General features: G+C 32.7%; 1 protein-coding gene across 3 annotated transcripts in view; it reads right to left on the bottom strand.

Moving 5' to 3' along the window:
• LOC106867856 (BTB/POZ domain-containing protein 17) overlaps nt 1-12,593 on the bottom strand; it is a 35,580-nt gene that overhangs the window by 12,745 nt on the left and 10,242 nt on the right. The window contains exons 1-2 of one of the 3 annotated variants that reach the window (XM_014912897.2): nt 9,270-9,339; nt 1,434-1,504 (exon numbers count right to left, since the gene is read on the bottom strand). The exons of 1 other annotated variant lie outside the window; for it this stretch is intronic. Coding sequence is in view for 1 of the 2 variants with exons in the window: in XM_014912895.2 (XP_014768381.1) it covers nt 9,270-9,426 (157 nt within the window). In the remaining variant the exon portion in view is untranslated. Of the gene's footprint in view, nt 1-1,433; nt 1,505-9,269; nt 9,427-12,593 lie in introns of those variants that run through there. One more of the 3 variants, XM_014912895.2, reaches the window with a different exon arrangement.

Genomic DNA, 12,593 nt, shown 5'->3' with positions numbered 1-12,593 from the left:
CACTAGCTTTCTGGATGACTCCCTATATCATTCTATACCCTGGTGTCTTTTCCAGCTGCCCAAAAGTCCAACACTTTTTGACTACATAATTTCTATACAAAGTAATTCAATCCACTATGTCAAAGTGAAATTAGTATGCCAATCTCCTGTTTTCCCATTTTCAACTGTCAGCCATTATTGTCTTTGTATTTTCTACATATGACACTAATGTACACTTCGATTACCGTAAAAACCCATGTAATTTATATACTTCTTTTTCACAAAAATAAAAATAAACTTTAGGGGGTGCATAAATTACATGAGTAGATCGTTTACAGAATTTTTTTTAGAATTTTATGCTGTCGAAAAAAGACATACAAAACGTAAATATTCGTACTGGAAGTTGACATTTATTTATGCTGGACAGTATAATGCTTATTTTTTCTGTATAAATTCACTAAAGCTTAAATGGTTAACTACTTTTTGATGTACATGCTGGAAATCACAGCCTGGGCCATATTTTACATATTTTACACAGTTGAGTAAAGTGTCGTCCAAGCTGATGTTTATTGGTAATTAAACTTAATTTGCAACACCTGTGCATATTTATCAGCTTTGTTTTTGTTGATAATTGTGTTAACAACTTTTCCTGTGTATGCACATCTGTGAGTGTATGTGAAAGAGAAAAGGAGGCACACATGTATATATACATATATATATATATATATACACATACACACATGTTTATATACATATACACATGTTTATATACATATACACACACATGTATATATACCACTAACCACTACACACATTTTTTTTCTCTACTTGTTTCTTTCTGTGTTCCTTTCTGAAGAAGAGCGTAGGCTTGAAATGTTAAAGACTTTTCAATTCCCAAGCGTTATACTAATACATCTGTTTGTTTTCTACACCACCTGTCTTCATCTTTTGTTTTTTTTTGTGAATTCTCCCTATATATATATATATATATATATATATATATATATATATACACACATATACGATTAATCTTCGGAATGGTTAGTTTTCATTGTTTTTTCTTCTTGTTTTTGCTGTTGTGAGTTACAAGTCTCAGCTTTTTTATCTGCTATTTCTGAACTTCGGTATGTGGTGAAGCAAATATTTGCTGATCCCTAAATTATGTTTATAAATATATATGAACTTTTAAATAAGTTCTCCACCGATAATGGTGCTTACATACCGAAGGGCTTGGTAAAAATTATTAATTGTTGATTTATTAATAAATTAATAAATTGATAATCCTTTACCCTTTTAATTTGTAATAATTATATATATATATATATATATATATATATACATACAACTATTGTCTGCTCACAATTTGTGAAATAATAATTCGGTTATTTCCGGGTAATCTCACACAGTTATGCAGAGACACACAAACACAGTCTCATACAGTTACATGTACTTACACACACACAGAAACCAGCAGCCAACCAGTGTCATATTTTTCATTTAGTTATTTCTATTAGAAGATGTCAGTCTGCAAAACAGATTTTATTTATATAGAAGACAACACAAACACTTTGTAATTTAACAGCTTTCAATGTGATACCTGTTAAACAGAAATTATTTTTATTTAATGAAAATTTAATAAAATCTAATCATAAGTATTTTACTCCCTAAAATAAATAAACCAGTCATTAAATAATGAAGAATACAGGTAAATATATAAACTATGATACAATAGGATTCATATGGTCTTCTTTCAGTCTTCATCTACCAAAACTACTCACAGGGTTGGTTCATGTATATTAATTAATATAAAGTCCAGAGTTTTATATTTTGTAATCAGTTTTATCCATGAAACTGACTACATACCTGCATTGATTAAGATTATGCATCATTTTCTCTTTTCCTCACCCACCATACTAGATGCATGTCACCATGCATATCCTTCAGCAAGAACCTGCTTTGCCCCACTCTTTCATAGTAATCCCCTCGTCCCCTAGCATGAAGCTGACCCTCCTCCTATCCAAGGGATCATATTCCTGAAAACTGCATAGTGCATGCAGCACAAAAAAAAAACAAAAAAAAAAAAAAAAAAAAAAAAAAAAAAACCCAAAGAAACACCCAATCCATGTTGAAAAGTGGTTGCCATTAGGAAGAGCATCCAGCCGTTAAAACCAAGCCAAAACAGACTCGGAGCTTGATGCAGTCCTTGGGCACGTTGGTTCCTATTAAACCATCCAACTCATGCCAGCATGAAAATAGATGTTAAAATGATGATGATAAATTATAATAAATTCCATATTGCTACCTTTTATTCCTATCTCTTTTTGTCATGTGGTTAGTGACAAGCAAGTAAGGCATATAAGACATATTTCTTACCAAGAAAATGTCTCAAAAAATTACGCCAGTTCGACCTTGGCAGAATTTGTACTCTGTTATGATCACAGTACTGTAGTAGAGACACTAAATTCACAATGAACCAATGAAATGGTCACTTAAGCTGTTGGAAATGGGAACTAAACCCCCTTCAAATCACATTGTGCCATCTTAAAAAGAAAAGTTCCATTGGACAATGTAGTCTTGCATAGAATATACCCACCAAAAAGCAAGATAGTCATTCTGGTTTGCCCTAGGCTGAAGTAGAAAACACTTGCCCAAGGTGCTACAGTGAAACTGAACCTGGAACCATCTGATTGGGAAACAAGTAAAAGAAGACATATATATATATATATATATATATATACAAGAATAAGGGCAGAGAATCGTCAATTAATAATAGAATTAATAATTAACAATTTTGCCAAGTAGTTCAGTATGAAAAAAACCTTTATCGGTAAAACTATTTATCATTATAAATATACAGGGATTAGCAATTGAGTTGCTTCTCCAACATACTGAAAATTTAGAATCAGTAGTTCTTTGACTGCTATTTCTAAATTTTCAGTATGTTGGAGAAGCAACTCAATTGCTAATCCCTGTATATTTATATATATATATATAGTCAATTCAAATAAAGGAACAATAAAATTAACAATAACAAACAACAAGAGCAAGTGCACAAAGAATGTATTAGTTTGACGCTCAGTAAAAAGAGAGAGTTTTTCATGTTTTAAGCATAGCGCTTTGTCAGAAAGAAGAAAGAGAAAAATCTGAAGAAAGAAAAAAAATCACCAACAGCATGTATGTAGTTACATTACTGAAGTGCTATATATATATATATAGCAAGGGTATGAGAAGTATTGGTATCTAGAAGACCCAAAGAGTGGCAGATAATGCTAAGTAAGTGCTATGGACAGACCGTAGTTAAATTCTTAGTTTGACAGTGATATGAGTCGGGAGTCTAATGTGGATATATATGACCGAAAACCACAAAAGAGTTAAAACATTTCAAAGGGAAGAAAAAATAAAAAAACTTTTACCTTATTTTTAACGGTTAGACCTATAGGTTTCAAATTTTTTTAGTAAATAAAAATAATTTACTAGGCAAATTCTCTTCAGTAACCAGCCGTCAAAGATTAATTTATAACTATGAGACAAAAGGCAAAACGCACATGTCTCCTAGATATATATTATATTTTTTTTTAAATCCACTGCGCAGACGCAGTTTCAGTCGGCAGAAAATGAAAAATGCTGAAACAAACTTTGAAATGCTCTCTGACAGAAATCTTTGCTTATTTTCAAGTAAGACATATTTTATTCCATGTCTTTGAAAGTGCAGAGTGACCAGTCATGATGTCTATAGTCATGTACATTTGCACACACACACACACATATGCACTCATGCATATGTGATAGAGTTCCTACAGTTTCCCTCTACAAAATTCACTCACACTTGTCTGATGACATTTGTTCAAGGTGTCACAGTGGAGCTGAACCCAAAATGGGGCTGACAGCAAAATGAACTTCCTAACTGCACAGCAATGCCTGTATGTATATATACATATATGCATATACACTTGAAAAAGTTATGTACATCTTATCCTCCTTTTTCTTTTATATATAGGTATCATTAATTTCTTCACTGCTACCACAGTGCTGAATTCACATGCTTTTACTCTTTTATCTTCTCTTCCTACTCCCCATTAAAAGCCCTGACCTTTCAGTCATTTACTTTCCTATCTCTCAATCTCCATTACTATTATTTCTCTTTAGCAAAGCAGCAATTTTAGAAAAAGACTTGATTAAAATAAAGCTGCTACTGATTATGCTGGTATGTTCATCAGCTAGTGAAATTGAAATGTTACCTGGTTTTAATTCATTTAAGCAGGAAATTGAATTTCAAGGATGTTAATTCAAATTTTGGTCACAAACATTTGAAATCAACCTTTTCATGCTAAAATTTGCTACAAATGAAATGATATTTCTATCACTAATATTACAGAAAAACGGGTTTGTCACATTCAAACTTTTCGATATGGTTAACAAATAAGATTCTCTCCAACCAAATTGACTCCAATATACCCAAATAGCTTTAAGACCCTTGCACAAAGGAGCCATTGTATTGTTAAAAGCCAAATGATTTATGGTCCCTATTATGACAACAACAGGAATTTAGTTTGCATGGAAGACAAAAATGCATCAAATGGTTTTCAAGACTATTTGTCAAGGAGAACCACACAGGCGAAGATGGCTGGCTCTATCTCTCTTTCTCTCTCTCTTAAAGAAGAAAAATACATTGGGTGGAAGCTTCTAAACCTTGACTGGACAGCAGGAAACTGACAACAAATGTACAGTTCTCTACTGCAAACTCATGACAAAAAACATTTAATACACATATCACTTCTAAGTTCAGAAATTCAATAAAAATTCATGAAATATGAATGTAAACATGTCATCAAAGGATCTGAGACTGCAATGCTCATTTTGATTTTTCATGCAGTAAAACAAACAAATTATTGAATTCCAGCAAAGACAATTTCTAAACATACACAGTACAATATAGATACATAAAAGCACAAAAACATTTCAAGAGGAATACATTAGAGAATTAATAAGAATTGTTATATTGTAAGAGTACATTCTTACCACAAAAGATGTTGACTACAGTGCAAGGGGTGGTGGTGGAATGAGCATTACTAGGAGGATGAAGGACAATATATACTATCTTATAGTTCATTAACACAAACATCAGCTTGAGGGGTGAAGAGCTTATCCAAAGTTATCTGTTGTATGATGCAGCACCCTGTTGTACAGCTCAGTATGACTCATTGAAAATTCCTTGTGTAATTTTTATGTTGTGTTCACGATTAGGATCATTATGAGCAAATCTTCCTCTATAATTTGCCAACTCTTTAGCAACCATTTTTGGAGCCAATTTAAGTGGTGTAGGTGAAACTTCCATTGTCTCATCTGTATTCTGAGTTTGTTCTTTTTCCAGCATCAGCTCCTCATTAGACTTTCTACCTAAGACACTAGCAACTCAATCACATCATCCTCTATGACTTCTTCAAATCCTACATTCTTTGCAAGTATCACACTATCTGAATTTGATGTAAACTTCTTGCTTGAGGAAAACTTGCAATGTCATGGATACAGTCTGGTCATATAGTTTTCCAAGCACTATTCAAAGTGGAAGGTTTCACTTCATCCCATGACTTCCCTATATTATCCACAGCATCCATTATGTTGAATTTCTTCTAGAAATCTCTAAATGGATGTTTATCCTCCCTGTCAATTGATTTCACAAGTTGTTTGAAAGTTCTTCTCAGATAACATACCTTGAGGTTAGCTATCACACTTTGATCCATTGGCTGGAACCAAGAAGTACTCTTAAGGATATTCTACTCTTGTATTATCAAAAAGTCGTTGAAGTTCACTGGGTGGCTCAGTACATTGTGTAAAAGAAATTTTATCAAATTTTATAGACAATTTGCCCTTTGCGCTTCTAACTTGAAGACATAAATACACACACGCACACTAATGTACACACATGTAGGTGTACATGCTGACAGCTGGTGTAGCCAGTTGGATTCAAAAGTTGGTGAGTTGATGGAGAGGATGATGTGGGTTGCATTACTTTAGATGTTAGTGATTGTGGGAAGGTATTGTTGGTGTTGTAGTGATTACACTGTTCCTAATTGTATTGTTGTGGCTGTTTCATCTCAGGTCAATCCTCATAGACTGAAGATCAAAGACATTTCATTCAACTTTTAAAATATACTAGCACGCACCATTATATGTTTTTATTTGAAATAGATTTGATTATTTTCTTCATACTATATATTACTGTTGCTGTTGGTGGTTGTGTTCATGCTAAATGATAGGAACACATACACACACACACACATTACGAAAGTTTTTCCAAATCATTAACTTTATATTTTGATCTTAACTAAAATGCAAGTGGCCGTTGAGTAAAGAAAGAGTAATGTTAAATTCTTAACAGTTTAAAACTATAAATACAAGTTTCTGTAAGAGTGAAATTATAGTCTGTACCCAAAATTAATGGTCATACTTTACAATTTCCATAAGCATCAAATCCCATAACCTGTGGTAGATATAATATGTGGGGGGGGGGCCTGTATAACTGTTTTCCAAGTTACTTAACCCTGTGTTCATATTTAATATGTTTGAATCAGATGTCATGCACATAATTTTTGAAATATATTAGGTTGTTTCACATGAAATGTCATATTTGAAAGGTAACATAGAGAACTAATTTATTTAATCAAAGTATGATCCATGTTCATTTATGGCAATCACCCAAAGTTTCTCTATGTTATATATTCTATCTTTAAAAAAAAATTCATATTTTGCTGTGATAAACTGACCGAATGCTTCAATTACCTCTTCTCTATTTAAGCATGTTTTATTGCTTATGAAAAGCTCAAAATGCTTAAATAAGTGATGATCAGTAGGAGAGATATCAAGGGAATAGGGAGGATGTTGCAAAATCTCATAATTCAGGCTTTGCAACTTTTGGACTGCAGCTTGAGGAGTGTTAGGACATGCATTGTTGTGAAGTAAAATTGGGCCATCTCTATTCACTTGTCTGGGTTGTTTCTTTTTCAAATTCTCACACAAAGAATCAATTTCCTGCCAATACGATGTTGCTGTTACCATTTTTCCTTGTTGCAAAAATGGATAATGAATAACTCCCTTTGCAGACCACCATACAGTGACCACTAACTTATTAGGGTGCAATGGTGGGTTTGGGTAGTGTTTAGGTGACTCTCCTGCATCTAAGCTGTTATGTCTCAAACTACTGCTATCTAGCACCATCGGATGATCTCTACTCAACCGCTACTCAACACTCCTACCATGGCCAGACTACCTCCATTTATATGTCTTGGGAGATCCTACTTCTTCACCTGGGGGCGTCGACACAACATAATCACTGTCCTGTTCTCCTGCTGTTGTCAAAGAGTATCCATTTCTCATCACAGGTCTTTTCCAGTTGAGAAAGCAATAGGGAGCACACTTTGAGGTGTCTGCTTTTTAGAATCTTATTCAATTGATGTGGAACAAACCTATCCATTTTCGTGACTTTTCCAATTTTTTAGAGGTGTCCAAAAATAGTTGCGTGAGATATTTGGAGTTCTGATGAAAATTTTCAAACCTTTGTTCTCAGATTTTGTTCAACCAAACAATTTAATCCATCATGCCGAATAACTGATTTTGGCCTACCCCTTGGTTTATTTTCGAGGTTCTCATCTCCTGAACAAGAGCTTTGGAACCATCTCTGAACAGTTCGAATGTCAACAAAACCACTACCAAAGGCCCACTTGATATTCCGTAGAGCTTCTGCAGCAGAGTAACTCAGTTTGTACTCATACGTGAAAATCACTGAACAGTTTGGTTGTTATCATTTTCATAAGATCTATGGGTATGAATTTTGTATACCAATATTGTTGGGAAAGAAAAAGAGTCAAGATTAAATACAAGGTACACATAGTTGAGTTTTTAAATGACTGAAATAACAAGTAATTAAAAATGTGACATTTCATGTGAAACAACCTAATACTTTTAATATCAAGTGCGTACTTGTAACAGTGCATTAAACACAGAAATACATTAACTGTGTTGGAAAGCAGTTTCATTTCTCACATGAAAGATGACTTTTCATGAGAAATCCAATAGTATTTTATGAAAACAAATACACATTCATTAAGAACAATTTTGGGCCATTTATAGCTACTTTTCAATTTGAACAGAGGTCCCTACTCTCTCTTTCTGTCTCTCACACACACACATATATATCCCAGCATGGAAAAATAAACATTTAATTATGATATATATATATGTTACAGATGTAGTTACAAACTTAGTCATACTTAAGAGTGATACTTATTTCACCTATTTCAAAATATGTATGCCAAAAAAATACAGAAATTAAAGAAATATGGAAAAACAGAACAGTGTGATACCTTATTCTTTGTTTAAATCAACATATGTTTATGTACATGGCTGCCATTCTTAAAACAAGATTTGCTGACATCTGTAAACTAACATGCAATGTTTATTTTAAAAAAAAACTATTCTCTTTCCTTCTTAACCCCTCTCATTTTTAGTATATTCTATGTAAAACATTTGACATTTGCTAATGTGCACTTATTTAACAGACACATTTATGTTACAAGTAACAAATGAAAATCCTTGAACAGCAAGAAAAAAAGTTCATGTTTGCCATTTTTGATTACATTGATGTTTGGCAATATAACAAACTCCCCCCAAAAAATCTGTCACCAATGTTATTGATAATCATTAAGAACTGTTAATTATCATAATGATCACATCTGCTAATGATCCAAATCAATTAAACTTTAAGCTTTACAAATACTTGGCAAAATTCCTTTGTAAAGTTGACATTTTAGAAAATATGACGAACAATTTCATGCTAAGTTTGGGAAAAGCTATTGATTAACCAAGCCCTGAAGATAGTGGACTTACATCCTAACATCTTAAAGGCTCGAAAAATAAAAATTTATAAAATCATAAAACATCTAGCTTGAAAGAAAGAAAAAATTATTTCTTAAAAGTTTTTAAAACAAACATTTAATGAAAGTTTAAAATGAGGTTGGAGAAGAGTCATTTTTCCATGATCATTTTTTAAAAACACTGACCTTACTTATAAATATGTGTGCATCATCATACTTATTTGCATAATGTATGTATGCACACATCCTGACAACTTAGTGAATTCTATGGGACAAATGGGGTAAGGGCCAAAGAATTAAACCCAAGCAGAAAAAAGTGAATCAAACTTCTCTTTCAGATAACTCTGAATTTCTCATATCTGTACATTCAAACTTCATGCCAGGATTACAAAAGTAGACATAAAATATAATGATGCTCACTTAGAAATGGGAGAGCTTGGGAAACACTTTGCGTCTGATATTTGCTTGTAACAAGCAGAAGGCCCATTCCACAGAATCCCTGTTAACTGGTCAGCAGTCTGTTGAGCTTCTAAACAGAATGATTTGAAACTACTGATGTACTGGGAGAGTGGCTTATCTGGAAATAGAATCAGTAGATAGGTCAGAATAAGCCATATTGCAAAAGTTGACTAGTGCTAAAAACTGCTAAATCAATTCAAAAGCAACAAATAAGCACATTCTTTTGAAAGCTTTTCACTTAATGCATGTCATTTATCATTTTTATTTTGCTATTCGGTGCATTTGCGAGTGCCTATTTGAGAAGAAGTCAGGCTGTGGGAGACAAAAGAATTATAAGAGAGATGTGAAATGAGTACAACAAATACTGCAAGTTAACAAGCAGAGCAGAATTAGGCCAACGTTTAAATACAATACAAAAGGTCTGCTGAATAAGATAAGCTGTTTAACCAAGGACAACATAAAAAAGCAAGAGAAATAGGAAAAATGAAAATTAGAAAAAAGAGAGAAATATAGAAGAACTGTTTGTAAAAAATAAACATAGTGTGTATGTTTATGTGTATGTGTCTGTCGGTGGGTGAATGGATGGATTGGTGGGTGGGTAGGTATGTAGATAGATAGATAGATAGATAGATAGATAGATAGATAGATAGATAGATAGATAGATAAATAGATATTAATGATACAAACAGATAAACAGATAGAAAGAGAGAGGGATAAATTATCAGTCAAGCACTTTGCTTCTTTCATAACATGGGTGATGAGAACATCCTTGAGGTCATCATATCTCACAATGAGGAAATCAAGTATGTTAAAGTGAGGGTGTATCTGTGATGTCATATATTTTGCCTTCAGGAATTGAGAGCTAAGTTAGAGGTGATGGGTTTGTACCAAGACAGAGAACCACCAGGGTAGTTTTCTTAGGGAAGTAACAAGAGATGGTTTTGGTCAAGAATGAATCATAACATTCTTGACTTGAAGAAGGTCCTTGATAGGATACTATATTCTATAGTCTTATAATTATTAAGAAGACTGAAGGCAGATGGGTAGCTAGTGAGAGCCATCCAAGCTATGTACAAAAGTACTGTCAGAAAAGCAAGAATTAGCAATGAGTTCAGTGAGAAATTAGTATAATGACAGGTGGCCATAAATGTTTGGTTTCCCAGCCTTTTCCTGTTGATTACAGTTTTCTAGACAATAACAGAGTAATTCAAGATTAGCATCCCATGACAACTGCTGTAAGTTGATGATCTCAGCGAAATCAGTTAAAAAAATTAGAAAAATTCCAAACATGGAAGAAAGATCTAGGATTGAGAAGCTGAAAGATCAATGTAGTAGAGATCAATATTTTACTTGAAAAAAAAACAAAACAACACCACCAACTAAGAAGTGGCCACACTTGATATGCAGAAAGGAAGTTGATAAGGACTTTATACTGTGTATAGAAATGCAAACAACTGGTACCCCAAAAAGTACAATAGGATCCCAGGTATGTATAATAGATGCACAAGAGTAACTAGCAGTAAGAGCACCAAATAAATGAAATCTCTCAGTTGTCAAGAAAGCTCATTAGAAGTAGTTTATAACTTCTGTTATTGGGGAGATGTCTTCAGTAATGATGTATTACGAAGGTATGGTAATAAAAGTAAAAATTGACTAGGGAAAGTTCAGTGAGCTACTACCTCTGTTGACAAGAAAGGGTTTTAGATTTCTTTCTGCAAGTGAAGAACAAACTGTCAGATGCTTGTGTATGAAGTACAATGTATGCATAGGCAAGAAAGCAATATGATAAGAATGCTCTACTAGAAGTGTAACAGCAGCAAGTATGAGCAAGAGAGAAAAAGTAGCCATCAAAGTTGTTAGTCAAAGTATGCAAGAGAGAAGACTGAGACGGTATGGTCAAGTGATGTGTATGAAGAATGACAATTGGATGAATGCAAGCAGGAGCCCACTGACAAGTAAGACTGAAAGAGACATGAACAAAAGTGGTGAGGGCTGAGATCAGAATAGTTGGTTTCATAAAGGAAGTGATGAAAGACAATGACAAATGAAAAGACTGTGTTGAAAAAATCCTATCTCGCCCAAGCCTAGTATGGAAAAATAGGTATAAAGATGATGATGAAGAAGAAGAAGAAAAAGGAAAATGTACAATGTGGAAGAAAGACTATATATTAATGTGAGAACTATTTTTCCTATTAATTACGATGGAAAAATGAATGTAGAAGTGGAATATATTGTATTTACACCATGAAAAAATTCCAGTTAACACAGCAAGGAAAAAAAATCATATTCAGCAAATAATGCACATAACTAAATGAATAAGCAGAAATCATTAGAATGTGTAAATTATGCATTAATCAATATCTAAAAGTTGGCAGAATATTTAGTAGTTTATATTGTAACAAATGGGATTTTCAATAATAACTAATCTTAGTTTCTTATTATTTGATACATCTAATGGAACCAATATAAATATTGATTAAACCAAGTGACATTTCAGTTTTCATTAATATTAAAAGAAGCCTTTTTAAGAATTAGGTGTTAATTACTTAATTGATATTGTCTCTAAATGATAGTTCTTCTAAATCCACCAGAAGTAGATATGTTATACTTTGTTGTTTGACATTGGAAATCTTAATCATCATCATCACTTAACAGTTGTTTTCCATGCTAGCATGGGTTAGTTTATTTTACTACTTTTCATGAAGTATTCTATCTAATGCAAATGCAGGACAGCATTTACTGGAGATCATAAAATAAGCCCCTGCTTTTGTATTACATTTTTACTGTTATTTTATTTCCTTACCAGTATCTTAAAAATTACAAATGCCATTTGAACATTTTTGAAATTGCTTTTCAACACTTAAGCTTGCAATCATTCAAATTAAACAAACGAACTGTTTGTTTTAATCCAATGACCAACTACTATTACAATGAAAAGAGTATCTATATAGAAAAATTAACCTCAAATAAAATGGCATTTTTCTGAAAGCTTTAAAATAAAATTACACTTCAGTACCTGTTCTATTCCTTAAGTATTTAAGCCAACTTGAATTTCTGTAATGTCCACAATAAAATATAAATAGCTTTATATTTCAATCTTTAGTTGAACCGTAATGCCTTCAAATTGTTTTATATTAAATGTAGCAATACAAGTTTCTTGAATGAAGGTCAAGTAAATCTACTTTTACCGTTCACTGTTTGAGTTAACACTTCAGACCAAAATTTAGAGAAGTTAAATATATAAAAATCTGATATTAATTCCATATATATATATATATATATATA

The sequence above is a fragment of the Octopus bimaculoides genome, chromosome 5, assembly GCF_001194135.2.
Source record: "Octopus bimaculoides isolate UCB-OBI-ISO-001 chromosome 5, ASM119413v2, whole genome shotgun sequence".
Classification (NCBI taxonomy): domain Eukaryota; kingdom Metazoa; phylum Mollusca; class Cephalopoda; order Octopoda; family Octopodidae; genus Octopus; species Octopus bimaculoides.
This window is presented reverse-complemented; position numbering and strand designations above follow the sequence as displayed.